The sequence below is a fragment of the Anomaloglossus baeobatrachus genome, chromosome 3 (assembly GCF_048569485.1).
Source record: "Anomaloglossus baeobatrachus isolate aAnoBae1 chromosome 3, aAnoBae1.hap1, whole genome shotgun sequence".
Classification (NCBI taxonomy): domain Eukaryota; kingdom Metazoa; phylum Chordata; class Amphibia; order Anura; family Aromobatidae; genus Anomaloglossus; species Anomaloglossus baeobatrachus.
This window is the reverse complement of record NC_134355.1, coordinates 529609974-529631628: the sequence shown is the minus strand read 5'-3', so window position 1 is coordinate 529631628 and position 21655 is coordinate 529609974. Positions and strand designations below refer to the sequence as shown.

The following is a 21655-nucleotide window of genomic DNA, read 5'->3' as shown; positions in this document are numbered from 1 at the left end:
ATCAGAGCACGCAGCTAGAGCAAATAAGCAGAGCAAATAAACAGTGTGAGTTCCTGAGCTCTGGGCCCTCCCCCCGCCACCGGTAAATTATCTGTGCAGGATTTTCTGCAAACAGCGAGGGACTTCCCCCTCCTCCAGCCAGCATGCAGTTAAAGAAAAATTAACACTGTGTGTTCATGATCCCTGGGGCTCTCCTCCTTGCAAACAGCAAGGGACTTTCTCATAATAAATACTGTAAATTCAGTATTCCTGGGAGCCTTCCCTGCACCGTCTTTTCTCCCTTTGTCTGGGAAACCAGTCAGGGGGGATCTCACCTTAAACACTGCCTCAGTCCAGGCAGTGGAAATAGAAGAGTCAGCTTGCTGTGTCCGGCCACACAGGTGCCATGTTCAACTCAGAGCCTGCAAAGAGGGGCTGAGGAATTGTGCCTCTGCCCTGGGCTCTGGAAAATCAGTGTCTGTGGGACCCGTCGTCCAGTAAAAGGCAGCACAGGATCCAGCGTCGCAGGAGGGGGTACATGGAGGTTGATGGTATTGGGAGATTGGTCCCAAAAGGAAACCGTCGCCCTCAAAAAATAACAAAACCTTGAAAGATGTGCCTCCTACAGACACTAAGCTAAAACTGAGGTTGCCTGGCCCGGCCAGGGGGTGTATGCTGCAGAGGAGGAGCTATGCTTTTGCATCTACTTAGTGTCCTCCTATGGATAGGCAGCATAACACCCATTGTCTTGTGTCCCCCAATGAGGCGTCAGAGAAATGTACAATTGCAATGCGAATTTTGTTTCAAAAACGGTACAATGCAGTTTATGGGTGCATTTTAGCATTTCACCATGCCAAATCTGCATGTAAAACCTGAATGTAAAGGTTACCTTATAGTGTTAAAGGGAATCAGTCAGCAGGTTTTTGCTACCTCATCTGAGAGCAGCATATATAGGCAAAGAGATTCTAAATCCAATGATATATCATTTAGATTAATTCTGACACAATGTGCATTTTTTAGCTTTATTCATTTAGCTGAGCCCAGGGAACGGTCCCTCCCACACCAGGCTCTCAACAGAGATTGTACATTGACAGCGAGGTGTCAATCACAGCAAGGGCTGTGCTGGCTTTGGTGCAGGAGGCAGCTAGCCACAACAATAAGGGTTCTGCTGCTAAAACAAAAATGGCAAATAAGCAAAAGATCGGACTTTGACAACACAGGCCTGCCTGAGCTTTTTGGGTTAACCCTTACATCATCCTGGCTTTAGCTTATATAGCAAAAACCTGCTTAGAGATTCCCTTTAAGTCTGGAATACACAACTCTGTATACATGGGAGTTGCATTAAGTCCTCAACAATCTTGTGAAACTTTGATTCTAGAAAACGGTCATAATATTTTGGAAAAAAATCTTGTGTGTGACATGAACAAATGGACGCATTGCTACAAATGTGATTCAATGGCAAAGACTTCTTTTCTCAATGCCATTTTTCACCAGATACCAGAAAAGCACCTAATGAAAGCAAAGGAAACATAATTGAAAACAAACAACTCTATAGCATGTGTTAAATTGTTGTAAAACATCTCACCGGAGTGAAATCAGTGCACAATGTAGCTTTTTTTTTCTTTTTCTTTTCACTGACCTCAATTTCTCGTAGTTTGGCACGTTTCTCTTCACTCATTTCAGAGTATTTCATGGATCTGGAATCAGACATGTCATCTCGAATAGGGTTGGAGTAGTAGTGTTGGTCCTCTGACTTAGAACTTTGTGTGTCATCTTCATCCTCACTTTCCTCTTCTTGACTAAAATGGATTTAGGGTTAGTTATACTTTAGCACCCAATGATGAAGTTCATTTCAATGGTACACATCATGCAGGTCCATCTATCTAATTACAATCAACAATATAATCAAATAGGATTTTTGCACTTACTGTAAAATATTTTTCCCATTCAATACATTGGCGTACACAGGACCACAGGTATAAATTCAGCAACTAGGGACTAGGACAACAGAAAATTGTTGTCTCTGCCAGGTGGGTTGTGCATTTTTTTCTCAGACACTAGGTAGCTCACTTTACCATTAAAAGCAGCAGAGCCACCCAAAAGCAGTAAAAATGCTATGACACAAGACAACCAGGAACAAGATCTCAACCCCGGGAAGAAAACCAAATAGGCAAGAACTGATCTTGGTAAGAGAAAAGATATAGAGTGGGAGCGGTGAAACACAATTTATTCAATCAGAAAGGGATTTTGAAGTATAGAAATTTGATCCTCTCATTAATAGTATTAGGGGACAGAGAACTGTGGGACGTTCAACAGCAATTCCAACGTATGGCAAAAAAACAAGTAACCTTGCAGAACTTTGCCTGCAGCACCGTACACCCCAAGATGACACCAGAAGCCATAGACTGGATCTTGTAGAATGTTGCGAAATATATGAACAGAAACCCAGGTTCCAGCCTTGCAGGCCTGAGAAATAGAGGTCAGATGCCAAACTAAGAACTCCAAGTATCCAAGCAGAGGCAAACGTAGGCAGCAAGGTCTCGACAACAGTCAGACAGAGGCTTAGATCTAAGAACCTTGGTTTTAACAGCCAGTTAAATGCAGCTGAAGCAATGTGGAGCAGAACAGATGACCTTGGGACAGAAGGTTGCAAAAAGGAGGGAGTAGCCATGGAGTGCTTGCAAACAGTTGGATAAGGTTTTAGCAGCATGGCGAAGCCAGGTGAGAGCGATCAGGTTGCCAGACTGCCCTTCAGCTTGACCCATTTGTAAATTCAGATAAGAAGTACAAGGAGAGGGAAGAGATATAGCAGAGGAAAATCACTGGTGAGACCAATAGATATAAAGAAGATAAGCGTTAGGTATGTCTACAGCAGAAAGAATTCCCCTAGCTCCAGTGACGGGACCATGGATGAAGTGATTTCATAGAAAATCTTATAAAATCGGTTAAGTCGCTTTATGTCCAGAATGGGTCCAACAAAGAGATCCATAATGGGTCCATAATTGACCCATTTGGGGCTCTCAGTACTTGAGTTGAAGCAAAGGGTGGGAGGGAAGTTAAGGCACTGGCTGCAAAAAATGCCTGGGTGAAAGCATGGTAAACATTTCTCACAGAGCAAGCATATAAATAGTATGTGAATAGTTTCATGGGGAGCTGCCTGAGGAGTGGACATACACTACTGGTCAAAATTGAGGCAATACCTGCAGTTTTTCAGCATCACCAAGATTTAATGAAAGTTTTCATTGACATACCGTACTTAAACACACGCCCTCTTCTGCGATATGTATTCTATGTTTGTTTATAGTGAGCTGGGTGTGATTTAAGACAGATATTGTGCAATTAAAAGGCAGTTTTTAGATTTTAAAGCCAGTTTGTCATCAAAAGGTAAGCAATTACATGTTTTTATTCTGTTATACTGGCTCTGAATTTTATGATATAAAATTGACACGCACTTGATTAACTTTTATTTTACGTGCAGCATTAATGACTGCATCTGTGTATGGTAGCCAGCTAATATAAATTAAGCTTCGATTTAATTTAATAATGAATTACATTTGCGATTTAATAGTGTGATATAATGACAAGTTATTTTCACACCATTTTTTATTAAAATTTGAGATTTTTGAAATGGCCAGCAGTATTAGACAGGAATGGTCACCTAAGAAGAGAGCCAAAGCTGTTACTTTAAGAGAAGAATGGTACAGTTACTGGGAAATTACAGCACGAATTGGAAAAGGGATCTCATCGGCCAGAGTTCTCAAAGTGTGTAAGAGGTTTCAAGAGACTGGTTTGATAAAGAATAAACCAGGTAGAGGAAGGAAGAAGGCTACAACTCCTCAGAAGAATGTAGAATTGTTAGAATCGCCCTAAATGTCTTCAGAGTAGGAGGAGAAAAAGGGGTTATCCTACTCTGAAGACATTTCCACGTGGGGCCGCGGCAGCCGCCATTATCTCATGCTATCTATGGTGGGTGTGATCCTTCACAACCCCAATTGGTGAGTGTATTATATTATATATTACCTCGTTATTTATCTGGTAAGACCCTATCAGCGCTTCAGTTTTCTAGCTATATTACTAGAATCACTCTAAACAGGAAATCAACTGCTGTTGACATCAACAAGGAGCTTGTCAACATTGAAGTGACAGTATCCGATGACTATTGGTAAACGCGGAGTTAAGAGCCAGAATACTACGTAAAAAGCCATTTTTGAATGACAGCGTCAGAAATGTCTGCAGTGGGCCAAAGAACATTCTAAATGTACCACTGAGGAATGGAGAAATGTTTTATGGAGCGATGACACACGCATATCCTTCTTTGGTAACAACGGTGTCCGCTATCTTTGACGACAAACTGGAGAGGATTGCTTGCCAGAGTGTACAGTACCCACCATGAAGCATCCTCTGAGTGTTATGGTATGGGGCTGCATGTCCAGAGATGCAGTTGGTAGCCTGCAGGTAATTGCTATCCAAGTAAGTATTAACATTTCAGTGTTAGATATGAAAATAGGTCAAATAAATGGCTTTTCTCCCACAGTCATCTGAGTGACAATAGTGTCCAATTTGTTGACAAATGAACAAATTTCCTGCTAATATTGTGTTTCTATATGAGAGTGTTATTTCTACTTAAGAACTTTACTGTGAAATAAAAAACATTCATGAAATTTGGATTTGTATTGGCAAAATGCTAAAAATTCATAAATCTTCAAGGTGTTGCCTCAATTTTGACCACTAGTGTATGTGCGCACACACACACACAAAAAGAAGGTCATTAAGGGCTGCTACCATTAAACAAGAGCCAGTAAGCCATAGATGTGTCCCCTGTATGGTGCTGGTGGCAGAAAGCAGCTTAATCTTCCATCTAGAGGCATTTTGTGGCGAAAAAGTATGACAGGAGAAAAGACACAGAAAAGGTGCCTTCAGAAAAGCAGACAGCCTGGAGCCTGTAAGACAAATGGTAGGAAACTAATAAACCCCTTCCCTAATAAATAGCCCAAAAGTGGGTGAAAAATAAAAACAACACACATTCTTCAACCTCACGAGCCAGGGGAGGGGGAATGATGTTGGGGAGGTTCCAGGCTCTTTTGTGCAGGTAAGGAAAGCTGTAGCCTAGCCGCAAGTAAAGCCAGGGCCTTGATTAGTGAGGTTACCCAGCCATCGGAGGCAGGAAAAAGCCACTACGATTCAAAGAAGAGGGGACTCATGACAGACAAAAACCTCCATGGAACAACGCAAAATTGTGATGAAGACCAGTAAATACATGCAGAGAAATGGCAGGAAAAGTGCAGAATATAGCCAAAGAAGCTGAAAAACTCAGAAGGGAGACCTCTAGGAGACAGATTCTAACCAGAATCTCACCCCTGCAAAATCTTTGGTCACTGCTTTGGTGTCCTCAAATAGATCATGGGGACAAAAACTCTACTCTGACAGCAGTCATGGCCGATCAGTGATCAACAGTGAGTGCAAGTATGAACTCTACTGTGAAGTGGGTGGTGTCCCAAACCAGGGATTGTCAACAGGAAAAAAGAAAAGACTATTGAAAAGAAAGAAAAAACAAAAAGAACTGATATAGGTCATGTCTGTCCTCCAATGGACACTAATCTAAAACTAAGCTGCCTAGTATCACAGGAAAGGGTTCAGACCATCACGTTTTCTTTTCTACCTAGTGTTAACCTTTTAATTATTTAACGGCCTTCAGCTTGATCTCAAGCCATAGCGTCTTGATGGATGAACACTCTCTAGGAAGATCTATCTTGTGCAAGCCTACATAGGTCCACTAGGGGCGTCTTTGCTGTTATCTTGATTGGGTCATGCCATTGGGTTGCTGGTCTTCCTCTTAGCCTTGTTCCAGCTATTCTTCCGACCATTATATCCTTCTCCCTTGATTGCTGTCTTCGTATGAGGTGTCTAAAGTAGGCAACTTGTACGTTGATGATGCTTCCTTTAAGTGATATGTCTGGCTTGATTTGTTCCAAAATCGATTTGTTTGTGCTTCTTGTCATCCATGATTTTGATAACATCCTTCTCCAGCACCGCATTTAGAAGGCGTTGATTCTTCTTCTGACTGTTTCTTCATCATCCAGGTTTCGCATCAATAAGTTACTACAGAAAAGGCCAGATTATGTACAAGTTGTGTTTCTTGATTTGAAGACCTTGACCAGTGGCTTCATTGTTTTGCCGATAACTATTCTCTTACTGAATTCTGTTGTTGCTGCATCTTGGGTGATCCAAGTAGGCTGAAGTTGTTTAGAACTTCCAGTTTATCACCATCCAACTCAAATGTGTTCCGGTTGTACCTGGCAGTAGTCAATATCTTTGTTTTCTTTTAATTGTGTTGCGTAGGATACCTATGTTCTAGCTTTACATCTTGACATTCCGTAATGAGTCCTTCATTCCATCTACGCTTGTTGTCATCAATGTTGAATAGTATGCGTATTTATGATTGGTCCAGCAATTTTGACTCCTTTCTTGGCAAATCCAGCCTTTTAATGGGAGAACGTATACCCATGGCCCTGTGTCCCCAATTGCAATTACCAAAAAAAAAATATTTCATAATTACTTGAGGAATACAAATAAATTACTGCTTTGTAAAATATAACTAAACTGGTTGGTACAACTGAAGTCAAGAGAACAACTCCTCACCTCCAACTAATGTGTCAACAAAGACAGGAAGAGGGCAAGATAATTTACACAACGCAAATTTTATGTTTAAAGAGCTTTTTATTTTAGCTAGAATATGTCTTCATTACTGAACAATAGGAATTTCAACCTCTGGAGATACTGGGCTATCTAGCAAAACATCCACCTTTTCAGGATCATTTAGGTCCAAAAAGTTTGACCGTCATGGATCATAAAATGTTGACATAATCGAGCGATATGCCTGCAGTTTACTGGATGGATATAAAACAAAGTTCATTTTAATCAATAGATTTTGGTATAGAAATAAGTTCCACATGGCGTCCTTTCAATCTCCATTTTTTCTTTGATATATCCATAATGACCGATAATGACCATGTCTGACCGTACAGGGACATGGTCTGATCATACCACATATCTTTCCTGGGCAGGGAAGGAAGTAAAAAAAGTATGCAGACATTACAGCACAAGTTTGGAAAAGATGTTTTCTTTGAGGTAAAGCATTTTTCTAAAAGCAGGAAGGGAAATGCTTTATCTCAATAAAAGAATCAGCCGTTTTCCCATGCTGTAATAATTGTATACTCTCTTTTATGTCCTCCGTGGCCCAGGAGATGTAGTATGATCAGACCATGTCCCTGTACGGTCAGGCACGGCCATTACACAGTACATAGCAGGGACACATTTATAAGATTAACACAAGAACTTTTTTTTTTACACATCCAATTGTGAAACTTATTATTATTATTCCAAGACCTATTGAATAAAATTAACTTTGTTGGTGGGAAAACTCCTTTAATATTGGGCACAACTTCGGTTAGTTTGGAAAAGTATTCCTACAGTTCAAAACCAATTAAGCAAACTCCGCTATAGGTTGGGATCAGACATCTGTGCTAATATTTGAGCCAGTCATGTCTACAAACTGCGGACAGCACTGGCCCCTTATGAGGAGCACAGGAACTGCCTGTCACTGACACGCACTAGTCTGGTCTATAAATCACACGGACCAATGGACCCATTATTAGATCAGTGTGGTGTCTGGTGAGGACACGGACAGCACACTGACCGTCTTAGTCATCGAAACGAGCCCAAAATCTCAGATTTTATCCATTTGAAAACTGTCCAGTTATTTTTAACTCCTTACTTTTGATTTTCTTCTTCGTCAGATTCATCATGTTGATCAAATATCTCCCATTTAGATGTTGTTACAGCTAAAACAATAAAAAGGAACATTAAATTATTTCATCTGACTTGTTCTTATTACTCAGATATTTTACAGTGGTATGCAAACGTTTGGGCACCCCTAGTCAAAATTACTGTTATTGTGAACAGTTAAGCAAGTTGAAGATGAAATGATTTTTGCCTAAATGCATAAAGTTAAAGGTGACACATATCAATTGTATTTTAGGCAAAAAAGAAAAAAAAATTATCTTTTCAATTTTTAATTTAACAAAAAAGTAAAATGGTCTGATACAAAAGTTTGAGCACCCTGCATGGTTAGTACCTTTCTGGGGACTAGAATTAGCATTCTGTGTTTCAATGTATCTACATGACAATAATGGTGTTATATTGTCACATATGTTGATCTCGATGTGCAATGGTCTATTAACTGTTATATTCAATGGATGCAGATCACTTTATATTTGGGAATTTTTTCCTTTATATGCATTTGGCACTTTGAAAAAAATGTGTGGGCTTGTTTTACATGTACTTACAACATCTGTGAACTATTACGCAACACTTTGTTAAAATATGACCTGATGTTGTATGGGGATATCTACTGACCTCCTGTATGCACTTCAGCACTTTATATATGTGTGGGTCAGTTTACATGTAATTACCCTACGCCTTTTTTTACATCCTTGATGACAAAAACTAATGTGCAATATTTTGAGAATCACTCATGTTCTCAATGCCTTTTATATCCCTATGACACTCCACTGTACCATGTGATATATGTAAATTCCTTAGGATTACTATGCCATTAGTGTCATTTTTCCTAGTCGCTGTTTTCCTCACTTTATGTTTTTTATTTGTTTTTATGTGCGATTCCTAAAACCCCTCCTATTTTGTTCAATAAAGTTTTGTGCATTTTGAAACTCCAATTCCTCCTGTCTTTATATTTCAATATGGAGTTCTTGCTTGCGACTGGGTGGTCTTAATTCGGAACTCAGTGGCCAAAATGAATAATATGATGTTATGGAGATTTGTTTATTTAATCCTAATTTATCCTGTGTTCTTCACAGTTACCTCCAATACCAAAATGGACATCAGAGCCCGCAACCGTGCGTGGCTGGATAAATTTGAGGACATTTTAAAGGATTCAGGTGGTTCTGGTGTTGGTGGTGATGACCTCACTCCCAAGAGACTTTAATACCCAAGTACAAAGAGCTCCTTAAAAAACGTCTTAGACTGTCCTAGAACAGAGCATTATTAATCAAATATATTGAGAAAGACCGATGGTCCCACAAAGTCGTAGAGTCCAAGTCTCCCCATTATTTGTCATTGACGATGAGGAATTTGTGAATAAATGGGAGGACTTGGCTCAGACCTGCTCATTGTGATTCCTGTCTTTACTCAGAGACCATCATTCCAGATCCTTAACTCAGATGGAAACGGAGTTGGAGGACATAGAAAAATCTATTAGGGACAAATGCTCTCCAGAGTTTATCTCTAGGCTGAATGAGGTTGAGCAAGAGCTTACTAAAATTGAAAAAGAGATCAAAGAATACAAATTGAGAAAATTTAGCAGGGACATCACAGATTATGTCACATCACGAGCCTACAGAAGGCGATCTGGACGGGGTAATGGAGGCAATAGGGTCGGATCTGGCATTCTTCCAAACGAAAGATCTACATCTACTCACTCTCGCACTTCCAGGGATGATTCTTCCTCTGGGGTGTCTAGCGGGACACTTGATCTGGATAAAAGCGTTAGGACTAGAGTCAAGGGCCAAAATAGACAACAGTTGAACTGGCACAAGACACGCAAGTATGTCCCTGACCAGCTTCAAGTGATAAATTAGTCGAGTCGTGTCCTGACAGACGGCCAGTTGTTGGGGTTTATCCTTTGGTTTGTCCTTCTCACCTACTAATAATTTCGACTTCTTTCTAGCACAAAAAGCCATTAATCTGTTTGCAAGGAAGGTGACGTTGAGGAGGATGTACCATAGGAACACCATGGAAGTTTCAAGAATTCAAGCTGAAAAAATGCACTTTAGGCTTTGGAGGACCTCCTACAGGAGCAAGAAACAACTAACACAGGTGCGTTTCCCAAAGCACTTTTACCCAGAACAACTAGGCTCCTCCCCTTAACCATCTGCCCGGCAATAGATATTTTCTCCAGACTTGTCGTTAATGACTTCCGGAAGATTTCAACAAGAAGGAAGCAGGATAATCTCACTTCTAAACAACGACAAGCTCTGGTGGAATTACAATCCTATAAGGATATTGTCATCAAGGCAGCGGACAAGGGGGGCAACGTAGTGATCTGGACTACGGAGAAATATGAGAGAGAGGCCTGGAGACAACTGAGAGACAAGGACACCTATAGCAAACTCTCACATAGCCCTTTACCCACTGTTTTGAAGGAACTTACACAGATAATGAGGGCGGCGCTTGAGGAGGGTGCCATCAATAAAAAAATGTTTGATGGTCTTCTCAACACATCCTCCAAAATACCCACATTATATTTTCTACCCAAGATCCACAAAGATGCTGTCAACCCACCGGGGCGTCCGATAGTGTCTGGCATAGAGGAGTTGTGTGAACCAATATGTCGACTCATAGATCATTTTTTTAAACCTACTGTAGAGACACTCCCCTCTTATGTTAAGGACACTACGGATGTCCTCAACAGGAATGACAATCTTTGTGGAGGACAACGTTGTGATTGTTACAGCTGATGTTGAGAGTTTTATACACCAGCATTGGGCATGAGGACGGTCAGGCAGCGGTCCGCTTTTTTCTCGGCATGGACAGTCGGTGTGGCAGGATGGGGGATTTAATTCAAGTTATTTCGCTTTGCCCTCATTCATAATTTTTTTTTTTCAAAGACTAATATCTTCAGAGGCGAGGCACTGCGATGGGCGCGGGCTGTGCGCCCTCGTACGCCAACCTCTTCCTGGGGTACTGGGAGAGGTTGGTTTTTGGTGACGGGGGCACCGGTGCTAGCTCCCATGTGTAGTGCTGGCTAAGATATATTGACAATGTTTTTTTTTTTTTTTTTGGAAGGGCATGGCGGAGCAACTCAAGTTTTTCATGGGTCAACTTAATTGTAATGAATTTAACATCAAACTTCCGTATAAGTATAGCAGTAGTTGCGTTGACTTTTTGGACATCAAAATTGAGGTGGGTCCTGACCGCCTCATACAGAAGGATATGTTTCATAAAAGTACTTCTGTCAACGCTCTGTTGCATGAATCATCTGCCCATACCTCTTCAACTATCAGAGCCATTCCGACTGGACAATTCCGGAGGATAAGGCAGATTTGCTTGTAACACTGTAATTTTGAAGCCCAGTGCTCTAACCTCAAGCGGCGCTTTCAGGATCGTGGATACAGTAACAAGTTTATTAAAAGCGGCTATGTGAGAGCTAAAAAGATACCCAGGTCTCCGCTTCTCTCTTATATTCCTAAAGGGGAATCTCCAGAACCTGAAATCAGATTCATCAGGACGCTCAATCATGAGTGGGGTACCATGAGGAATATTTTGGCCAAACATTGGCCCATCCTTTTATCTGACCCCATACTTTCGGGTCTTCTGACTGATGCCCCACTTCATGACAGCACGGTGTGCCCGGAATCTGAGAGACTTCTTAGTGAACAGCCATTACGTCACCCCCGTCCAGAACCCATTTAACACCAAGGGCCCACTTTTGGGCTGCTATAAGTGCGGCCATTGTCTCGCCTGCAAAAAAGAGAATTTTGTTTACTTACCGTAAATTCTTTTTCTTATAGTTCCGACATGGGAGACCCAGACCATGGGTGTATAGCTTCTGCCTCCGGAGGACACACAAAGTACTACACTCAAACGTGTAGCTCCTCCCTCCGGGCTATATACACCCCCTGGATGACAATCTAACCAGTTCAGTGCAAAAGCTGAAGGAGGACATCCACCCATAAGTAGAGATAGAGTAAAACTAGGAATAGCCGGAACTCTGTCTACTAACAACAGCCGGTGAAACACACGGAACAAAAAACTGCCAACAGGCAACAGGGAGGGTGCTGGGTCTCCCATGTCGGAACTATAAGAAAAAGAATTTACGGTAAGTAAACAAAATTCTCTTTTTCTTTATCGTTCCTTATGGGAGACCCAAACCATGGGACGATCCAAAGCAGTCCATGGGTGGGAAAAAAACCAACTGAGAAGTAGGCAAAACCTAACATCACAAATGGGCGACAGCCGCCTGAAGAATGCGTCTGCCCAAGCTCGCATCTGCCGAAGCATGAGCATGCACTTGGTAGTGCTTCGAAAAAGTGTGCAGACTGGACCACGTGGCAGCCTGACAAACCTGCTGAGCCGTAGCCTGGTGCCTGAAAGCCCAGGAGGCACCGACAGCTCTGGTCGAGTGCGCCTTAATCCCTGGCGGGGGAGGCACCTGAGAACACTGGTAGGCATCGGTGATAGCCGACCTGATCCAACGAGCTAGGGTCGGTTTAGAAGCAGCGAGACCCTTGCGCTGACCAGTGGTTAGCACAAAAAGTGAGGTGCACCGCCTAAAAACGGCGGTGCGTGACACATAGATTCGGAGCGCTCGCACCAAATCCAAAGTATGCAACGCCTTCTCAAAGCGATGCACAGGGGCCGGACAAAGAGAAGGCAATGAAATGTCCTGGTTAAGGTGGAAGGGAGACACCACCTTAGGGAGAAAGTCCGGAGTCGGACGAAAAACCACCTTATCTTGGTGAAACACCAAAAAGGGGGATTCCGAAGAGAGCGCAGCCAAATCAGAAACTCTCCTGAGAGAAGTTATGGCTACTAGAAAAACAACTTTCTGTGAAAGTCTAAACAAGGGAACCTCCCTGAGAGGCTCAAAGGGGGGTTTCTGTAAGGCCGTGAGGACCAGATTAAGGTCCCAGGGATCCAAGGGCCGCCGGTAAGGAGGAATGATGTGAGATGCGCCCTGCATGAAGGTGCGCACCTGAGCCAGTCGGGCGATACGCCGCTGGAATAAAACCGACAGAGCCGACACCTGTCCCTTGAGGGAATTGAGGGACAGTCCTAGCTGTAGACCAGACTGTAGAAAAGACAGGATGGTCGGCAAGGAAAACGGCCAAGGGGCACGGTCGGAAGAGCGACACCAGGACAGGAAAATCCTCCAAGTCCTGTGGTAAATCTTGGCCGAAGAAGACTTCCGAGCCTGAGTCATGGTGGAAATGACCTCAGAGGGAATGCCTGAAGCCGTCAGGATCCAGGACTCAAGAGCCACGCCGTCAATCTGAGAGCCGCAGAATTCTGGCGGAAGAACGGACCTTGAGAGAGAAGGTCTGGGCGGTCCGGGAGATGCCACGGCACCTCTACGGACAGACGGAGCAGGTCTGGGTACCAAGCTCGCCTGGGCCAGTCCGGAGCAATGAGTATGACTCGACGGCCCTCCATTCTGATCTTGCGCAGAACCCTGGGCAAGAGCGCCAGAGGGGGAAACACATAGGCCAGACGGAACGGAGACCGATCTTGAACCAGTGCGTCTGCTGCGAAGGCTTGAGGATCGTGGGAGCGAGCCATGTAAACCGGAACCTTGTTGTTGTGCCGGGATGCCATGAGATCCACTTCCGGAGTACCCCACTTGCGGCAGATTGATCTGAACACTGCCGGATGCAGGGCCCACTCACCGCTGTCCACGGTTTGACGGCTGAGGTAATCGGCCTCCCAGTTTTCCACGCCTGGGATGTGGACTGCAGATATGGTGGACTTGGAGTCCTCCGTCCACTGGAGGATTCGTTGAACCTCCAACATCGCCAGACGGCTGTGAGTCCCGCCCTGGTGATTGATGTAGGCAACCGCTGTCGCGTTGTCCGACTGAACTCGAATGTGCCTGCCCGCCAACAGGTGGTGAAAGGCTAGGAGAGCTAGAAACACAGCTCTGATCTCCAGCACATTGATCGAGAGGGCTGATTCGGACGGAGTCCAAGTGCCCTGTGCTCGGTGATGGAGAAATACTGCTCCCCAACCGGAAAGGCTGGCATCCGTGGTGAGAATCACCCAGGACGGAGTCAGGAAGGAGCGTCCCTGTGACAGAGAGAGGGGCCGAAGCCACCACTGAAGGGAGCTCCTGGTTTGTGATGAGAGAGCCACCAGCCTGTGCAAGGAAGAGATCCGCTTGTCCCAACAGCGGAGAATGTCCAGCTGCAGGGGACGCAGATGGAACTGGGCAAAGGGAACCGCTTCCATTGACGCCACCATCTGACCCAGCACCTGCATGAGGTGTCTGATGGAATGACGGCGGTGCCTCAGCAGAGAGCGCACCGCCAGCCGAAGGGACTGCTGTTTGACTAAGGGCAACTTGACAAGTGCCGGCAGAGTCTCGAATTGCATCCCTAGGTACAAAAGCACCTGGGTCGGGGTCAGAGTGGACTTGGGCAGGTTGACAAGCCACCCGAACTGAACTAGCGTGGCGAGAATGAGAGAGACACTCCGCTGGCAGTCTGCACTGGATGAGGCCTTGACTAGAAGGTCGTCCAGGTAAGGAATCACTGCCAACCCCTGGAGGTGCAGGACCGCAACCACTGCTGCCATGACCTTGGTGAATACTCGAGGAGCCGTGGCTAAGCCGAAGGGGAGAGCCACGAATTGGAAATGTTCCTTTCCGATTGCAAAGCGTAGCCAACGCTGATGTGAAACCGCAATAGGCACATGCAGATAGGCATCTCTGATGTCGATGGATGCCAGAAAATCTTCTTGGGTCATTGAGGCAATGACCGATCTCAGAGATTCCATGCGAAAGTGCCGCACCTGAACATGCTTGTTGAGAAGCTTGAGATCCAGGATGGGCCGGAAGGAACCGTCCTTCTTGGGGACTAGAAAGAGGTTTGAGTAGAAACCGCTGAACCGTTCCCGGGCGGGAACCGGAACAATTACACAGTTGGCCTGCAGGGATGCCACGGCCTGAGAGAAGGCGGCGGCTTTGGAGCAGGGGGGGGGTGGACAGAAAAAATCTGTTTGGCGGGCTGGAAGAAAATTCTATCCTGTAGCCGTGGGAGATGATATCCCGCACCCACTGATCGGAGACGTGTTGAAACCACACGTCGCCAAAGTGGGAGAGCCTGCCACCGACCAAGGACGTTGCTGGCGCAGCCAGATAGTCAAGAGGAGGCTGCCTTAGTGGCAGCGGCTCCTCCGGTCTTTTGAGGACGCGGCTTTGCGCGCCAGTTGGGTTTACGATCCTTGGCTGCGGTAGTGGACGAGGTCGAGGGCTTAGAGGATGACCAGTTAGAGGAACGAAAGGAACGAAACCTCGATTGGTTCCTGCCCTGGACAGGTTTCTTGGCTTTAGTTTGTGGCAAGGAAGTACTCTTCCCGCCAGTAGCTTCCTTAATTATGTCATCCAGCTGTTCCCCAAACAGCCGGGACCCAGCAAAAGGGAGACTCGCAAGGATCTTCTTAGAGGAAGCGTCTGCTTTCCACTCTCGAAGCCACAAGATCCTGCGGATCGCTAGGGAGTTAGCGGAGGCCACCGCCGTGCGGTGAGAAGCCTCCAGGATGGCAGACATGGCGTAGGATGCAAAAGCCGAACCTTGAGAAGTTAAGGCATCCGTCTCAGGAATAGAGTCCCTGGTGAGGGAATGCATCTCCGCCAGAGAGGCAGAGACTGCCTTAAGAGCCTACACTGCCGCAAAAGACGGGGAGAACGAGGCTCCTGCCGCCTCATATACAGACTTGGCCAGAAGGTCAACCTGGCGGTCAGTGGGATCCTTAAGAGAAGTGCCATCAGCCACAGCTACGACTGTGCGGGCTGAGATTCTGGACACCGGAGGGTCTACCTTTGGTGACTGTGCCCATTCCTTAACCACCTCTGGTGGAAAAGGAAAACGGTCATCTGAACTACGCTTCAGAAAACGTTTGTCAGGACAGGCCCTGGGCTTGGTAACAGTGGTGTGAAAGCTGGAGTGGTTAAAAAACATACTCCTAGGTTTCTTAGGAGAGGTAAACTGGTGTACCTCTACCAGAGAGGGTTGTTCCTCTGACTCTTGTGGGTTGAGGTTCAGAACGGAGTTAATGGATGCAATCAAGTCACTGACATCCGCATCACCCTCAGACAAGTCAATGGGGTACATAGAGGTAGCGTCTGAGCCCACAGTTAACGAGTCCTCCTCGCCCTGCACCTCGGCTCGTGAATCAGAGCCGTGGGACGAGGAAGGAGAAGGGTCCCTGCGTCTCCGTTTAGGGGGACGGGGTCCTAGGACATGCTCTGAGAGCTCTGCAGAGCTCGGAGCAGCAGAGGCACCCTGAGAAGGGGGCTGATGCATGGACAGCAGTGTCCGGGACAACTGCCCCATGGAGTCGGCAAAAGACTGGGAAATAGCTTGTGAGAAGGACGCTACCCAAGCCGGGGGTTCAGCCACCGGGGCCGGAGCAGCCAGAGGGACCCCTGAGGAGGCTCCAGGCTGAGACACAACCATATTAGCACAGGCATCACAATGTGGGTATGTGCTTGGCTCTGGCAGAATGAGCTTACAAGCAGTGCATATAGCGTACATGTTTGCAGCCTTGCTTCGGGTGACAGACATGCTGCTGAGGTGGCAGCTCTGCAGCAAGAATACACTCCCGTAGAATGCCCTGAGAGTGTATAACAAAAAGCCCACAACCAGAGGTTGTGGCTTACCAGCCCGCTCTCTGTGTGCCCTCCGGATTCCACAGCTCCAAGCCCCAGTGAAGCGTCAGCCTTCCTAAACAGCAGCAGCTGCAGCATCCAGCGCCGTCAGTGTAGAACGCTGAGAAAATGGCGCTGGGAGGAGGAGGGGGGGCGTGTATTAGCCAAGAGCGGGAAAACGGAGGGCCAGGGAGAGATACAGGGGAGGAAACATCTCCCCAGAGAGGAGTGTCCTCCCCTGCTGGCCGAGCGGTGGGCGGCGCCACGCTATGCATACTGTATGCATGACATGCAGAGGAGCCGAAACCGAAACTAGGCCCAAACTGAAGCCGGGGCCTAGATTTTAAAGTGCGGCCGACGAGCAGGCACCTTCGGCGCGGTTCTCAGGGAAAACCCCCAGAACCGGCCGGAAATTACAGTAACGATACAACACATACTGTCCCCCTAGTAAAAATACCCGGGACCCCTGAAAAACGTCTCAATACTTAGCTTTGAGACGCAGGGCCATGTCCCTGGAGAGGGGGGTAAATGCTCCTTCCAGCAGGAACCAGACAGGGCTGCGGATGGAGACCGGTCGTCTGCAAGCAGAGAGGACCGTGGAGGCTCCCACTTCAACCCAGAGCCTCTAAGAGGATGTGAAGGAGCGCGGCATGTGAAGGCTCCAGCCTTATAAGTCAACCTTAACAGCACCCCGACAGAGTGGGATGTGAAGGGACATGCCGGGAGTCCAGACTGGACCCGCTTTTCTTCCATATCTTTAAAATTAAAAATAAAAATGAAAAAATATCAGAGAATGCAAGTGTGTGTACCTCCTGAAACACAAAGCATTGAACTGGTTAGATTGTCATCCAGGGGGTGTATATAGCCCGGAGGGAGGAGCTACACGTTTGAGTGTAGTACTTTGTGTGTCCTCCGGAGGCAGAAGCTATACACCCATGGTTTGGGTCTCCCATAAGGAACGATAAAGAAAACATGATTCGGACAAAGACCTTCACCTCCTTGGACGGCCTGATATCTTTTGACATTAGACGGTACATCACATGTGGCTTGACACATGTGGTGTATTACGCCACATGCCAATTCTCTCTGGCCTACGTGGGGCTCATATCCCATGAGCTTCGCGTTAGGATCAGGGAGGATGTGTGTAATATCGAGGCAGCCAGGACAGTTGAAGACGTTATGCTCTTGAAAACTATACCCCGACATTTTAAGGCATTTCATGCCTGTGATTCGTCCCTATTGGCAGTCCGGGGGATTGATGCAATTAGCGGAGGGTTTAGAGGTGGCAACTTAAAGAGAAAGTTGGCCCAATGCGAAGCAAGATGGATCAGCACTCTAGTCCCTAAGGGGCTGATAGAGATGATTAGCTTTGCATCGTTCTTATAGTTAAAAGATTTTGGTCACCACCAGGTTAGTACCGTGTTTTTCCAAAAATAAGACACTGTCTTATATTTTTTTTGCCCCCCAAAAAAGCACTAGGGTTTATTTTTGGAGGAGGTCTTATTCTTGGAGAAACATGGTTGGGGGTAAGTTTACCCCCCCAAAAAAGCAGACCCCCCCCACACTTCCCAGGAGACTTATACTCACCAGACCAGGACGTCTGCGTGGTTCCAAGGTCCTCCTGTGATCTCCGGTCGGTGCTGCACGCCGTCCTACCCTGCTGCTAGCTGACACACACAGAAGATCCCAGACACACACAGCAGATCACACACACAGCAGATCTCACACACAGCAGATCTCACACACAGCAGATCTCACACACAGCAGATCTCACACACAGCAGATCTCACACACACACAGCAGATCACAGATATACACAGCAGATCTCAGGCACAAACAGCCGATCACAGATACACACATCTGATCGCAGAAAAACACAGCCGATCACAGACACACACAGCAGATCACCAACACACACAGCAGATCACACACACACGCACACACACACACGCACGCACACACACACACATCACATCACATCACATCCAGCACTTACGGCAGCAGGGAATTAGAGCAAGTCACGTGTCCAGCCGCAGGTCTTGTTCGTCGCGCTGCACTGCACCTCAGGATTCTCCCGGCGAGAAGAGATCGGTGTCACTGGATGAGGTGAGTCTGTATGCGATCCGATGTGTGTGTGATCCGATGTTTCTGTGTGTGTGTGTGATTTGATGTTTGCGTGTGATCCGATGTTTGTGTGTGTGATCTGATTATGTGTGCGATCTGTGTGTGCGATCCGATGTTTGTGTGTGAGATCTGGTGTGTGTGTGTGACCTGATTGTGTGTGTGTGTGTGTGAGCTGATGTGTGCGGGTGTGTGATCACTGCAGGTCTTGCTGCACGGCGTCTGGTGAGTGTGATTGCCGGGTGCCGCTGTCTATAATGAAGTGTCCTGCAGTATATGTAACTTTTTTAGCTGCACGGACACTTCATTATTGATACGGGACTAGGGCTTATTTTCGAGGGAGGGCTTATATTTAAGCCTTTCTCCGAAAATGCTGAAAATCCCTGCTAGGGCTTATTTTTGGGGGAGGTCTTATTTTTGGAAAAACACGGTATCACATTTTTTTTAAAATTCTATAAACAATTTTTTATCTTTGCCCCGTTTTTCCTGTTTTCTTCCCTTTGTATGTGTCCTCTCCCCAATAATGTGTCTATTTATGTAATTTTTTTTTTGCCTTGGTTTATATTGATTCTTGATATTCTTGGTCTATCATATCCAGATTTGGGTCCTATATTTGTTCCTCTTGATATGGTAATTCCTCCTTGTGGATGTTTCAAGCGCTGATTATGTACCATATGAATATGGAACTTACCCGTTGAAGAATATATATATGTGAATGGAACTTCGTTCTAAAATCCACACACTGGGTTATATTTTCGGGACCTTTGATTTGTTTTCATAAAATAATGTCTGTTCTTATTCATTGGTTACCTTGATCACAGCATGTTTCTGAAATCTATGCTCCACTGCGCCGTCCTTTGTACGCGTGCGTGGTCGCTCTGCTCAGCTGCTGGTGGCCTGGCCGTTTCTATGGCAGCGGCATAGGCGCGGGAGCTGGACGACGCGTCCCTGCTTCTGTGCCGCGTTTTGTCTGACGGTTGACCCGCCCGCACCGCTGTGGTTGGCTGACTGCGCATGCGTCATTGAGGAGGATGACGCAAGCGGATGCAGACCAGGATGGTCTATTTAAACTGGGCATGAGTGGAGATATGGACACTCTTCCCTCCCTGGTGAAGCAGTGAGTGGGATGCACCAGCTCCCTAGGCTAAACACATGTTGATGGGCAGGGGGGGAACTTTTTGGCTCTGAGGACCCGGCTTTCTGGCGACTATAATTGGCATTCTGTGTTTCAAGGTATCTACATGACACTAATGGTGTTATATTGTCACATATGTTGATCTCTCTGTGCAATCGGCTATTTAGCTGTTATATTCAATGCACGCAGATCCCTTTATATCTGGGAATTTTTTCCTTTTATATGCATTTGGCACTTTGAAAAAATGTGTGGGCTTGTTTTACATGTACTTACAACATCTGGGAACTATTACGCAACACTTTGTTAAAATATGACCTGATGTTGTATGGGGATATCTACTGACCTCCTGTATGCATTTCGGCACTTTATATATGTGTGGGTCAGTTTACATGTAATTACCCTACACCTTTTTTTTTTTTTTTTTACATCTTTTGAGATCCTTGATGACAAAAACTATTGTGCAATATTTTGAGAATCACTCATGTTCTCAATGCCATTAATATCCCTTTGACAATCCACTGTACCATGAAATATATGTATATTCTTTTTGGATTACTATGCCATTAGTGTCATTTTTCCCAGACGCTGTTTTCCTCACTGTATGTTTGTTTGTTTTTATGTGTGGTTCCCAAAAACCCTACTATTTTGTTCAATAAAATTGTGAGCATTTTGAAACTCCAATTCCTTCTGTCTTTATATAGTTAGTACCTAGTAAACATCCCTTTGCGAACTATCACAGCTTGTAAACTTTTCTTGTAGCCAGCCATGAGTCTTTCAATTCTTGCTTCAGGGATTTTCATCCATTCTTCCTTGGAAAAGTCTTCCAGTTGTGCAAGATTCCTGGGTTGTCTTGCATGCACTGCTCTTTTGAGGTCTAGCCATAGATTTTCAATGAGATCCAGATCAGGGGACTGTGAGGGCCACTGTATAACCTTCAGCTTGCACCTTTTGAGGTAATCTATTGTGAATTTTGACGTGTTTAGGATCATTATCCATTTGTAGAAGCCATCCTCTTTTCAATTTCAGCATTTTTACAGATTGTGTTATATTTGCATCAAGAATTTGTTGAAATTTCATTGACTGCCATCCCTCTACCCATTAAATGTTCCCTGTGCTATTGGCTGCAACACAACCCCAAAGCATGATTGATCCACCCCCATGTTTACTGATTAACATTATGCTCCCGAAATTCTGTGCCCTTTTTACTCCACACATACCTTTGAACATTGTGGCCAAAGAGTTCTATTTTAACCGTGTCGTTCCACAAGACTTGTTTTCAAAATGCATCAGGCTTGTTTAGATATTCTTTTGCATACATCTGATGCTGAATTTTATGGTGTGGACGCAGGAGAGGTTTTCTTCTGATGAATCTTCCATGAAGATCATATTTGTGCAGGTGTCTCTGAACAGTAAAACAATGCACCACAACTCCACAGTCTGCTAAATCTTCCTGAAGGTCTTTTACACTCAAGCGGGGAATTCTGATTTTCCACTTTATCAATCCTACGAGCAGCTCTCACAGAAATCTGGCTTCGTCTTCCAGACCTTATCTTGATATCCACTGTTGCTGATAACTGCCATTTCTTAATTGCGCTTCGAGCAGAGGAAAGGGCAACTTGAAAACGTTTTTCTATTTTATTATAGCTTTTTCCTGCTTTGTGGGCCTCCACCATTTTCAGAGTGCTTGGCAGCTGCTTAGAAGAGCCCATGGCTGCTGTTTTTTGGTACAAGGTTAGAGGAGGCTGGGTTTTCATAAAGCTCTGAAATTTGCATCACCTGCCCTTTCCTAACGATGATAGTGAACAAGCCATAACTAACAGGCTAATTAAGGTCTGAAACCTTGGTCAAAGTTATCTGAGCACACAAATCTCCTAGGGTGCCCAAACTTTTGCATGGGCCAATTTTCCTTTTTGTAATTTTTAAAATGTAAATGATGAAAACAATTTTATTTTTTTGCCTAAAATACCAATGAAATGTGT

The 21655-nt window shown here is 45.2% G+C and overlaps 1 protein-coding gene across 1 annotated transcript in view; it reads right to left on the bottom strand.

Moving 5' to 3' along the window:
- U2SURP (U2 snRNP associated SURP domain containing) overlaps window positions 1–21655 on the bottom strand; it is a 214043-nt gene that overhangs the window by 24920 nt on the left and 167468 nt on the right. Inside the window, 2 exon segments of the mRNA XM_075340786.1 lie at window positions 1619–1778; window positions 7754–7820. Coding sequence (XP_075196901.1) covers window positions 1619–1778; window positions 7754–7820 — 227 coding nt within the window.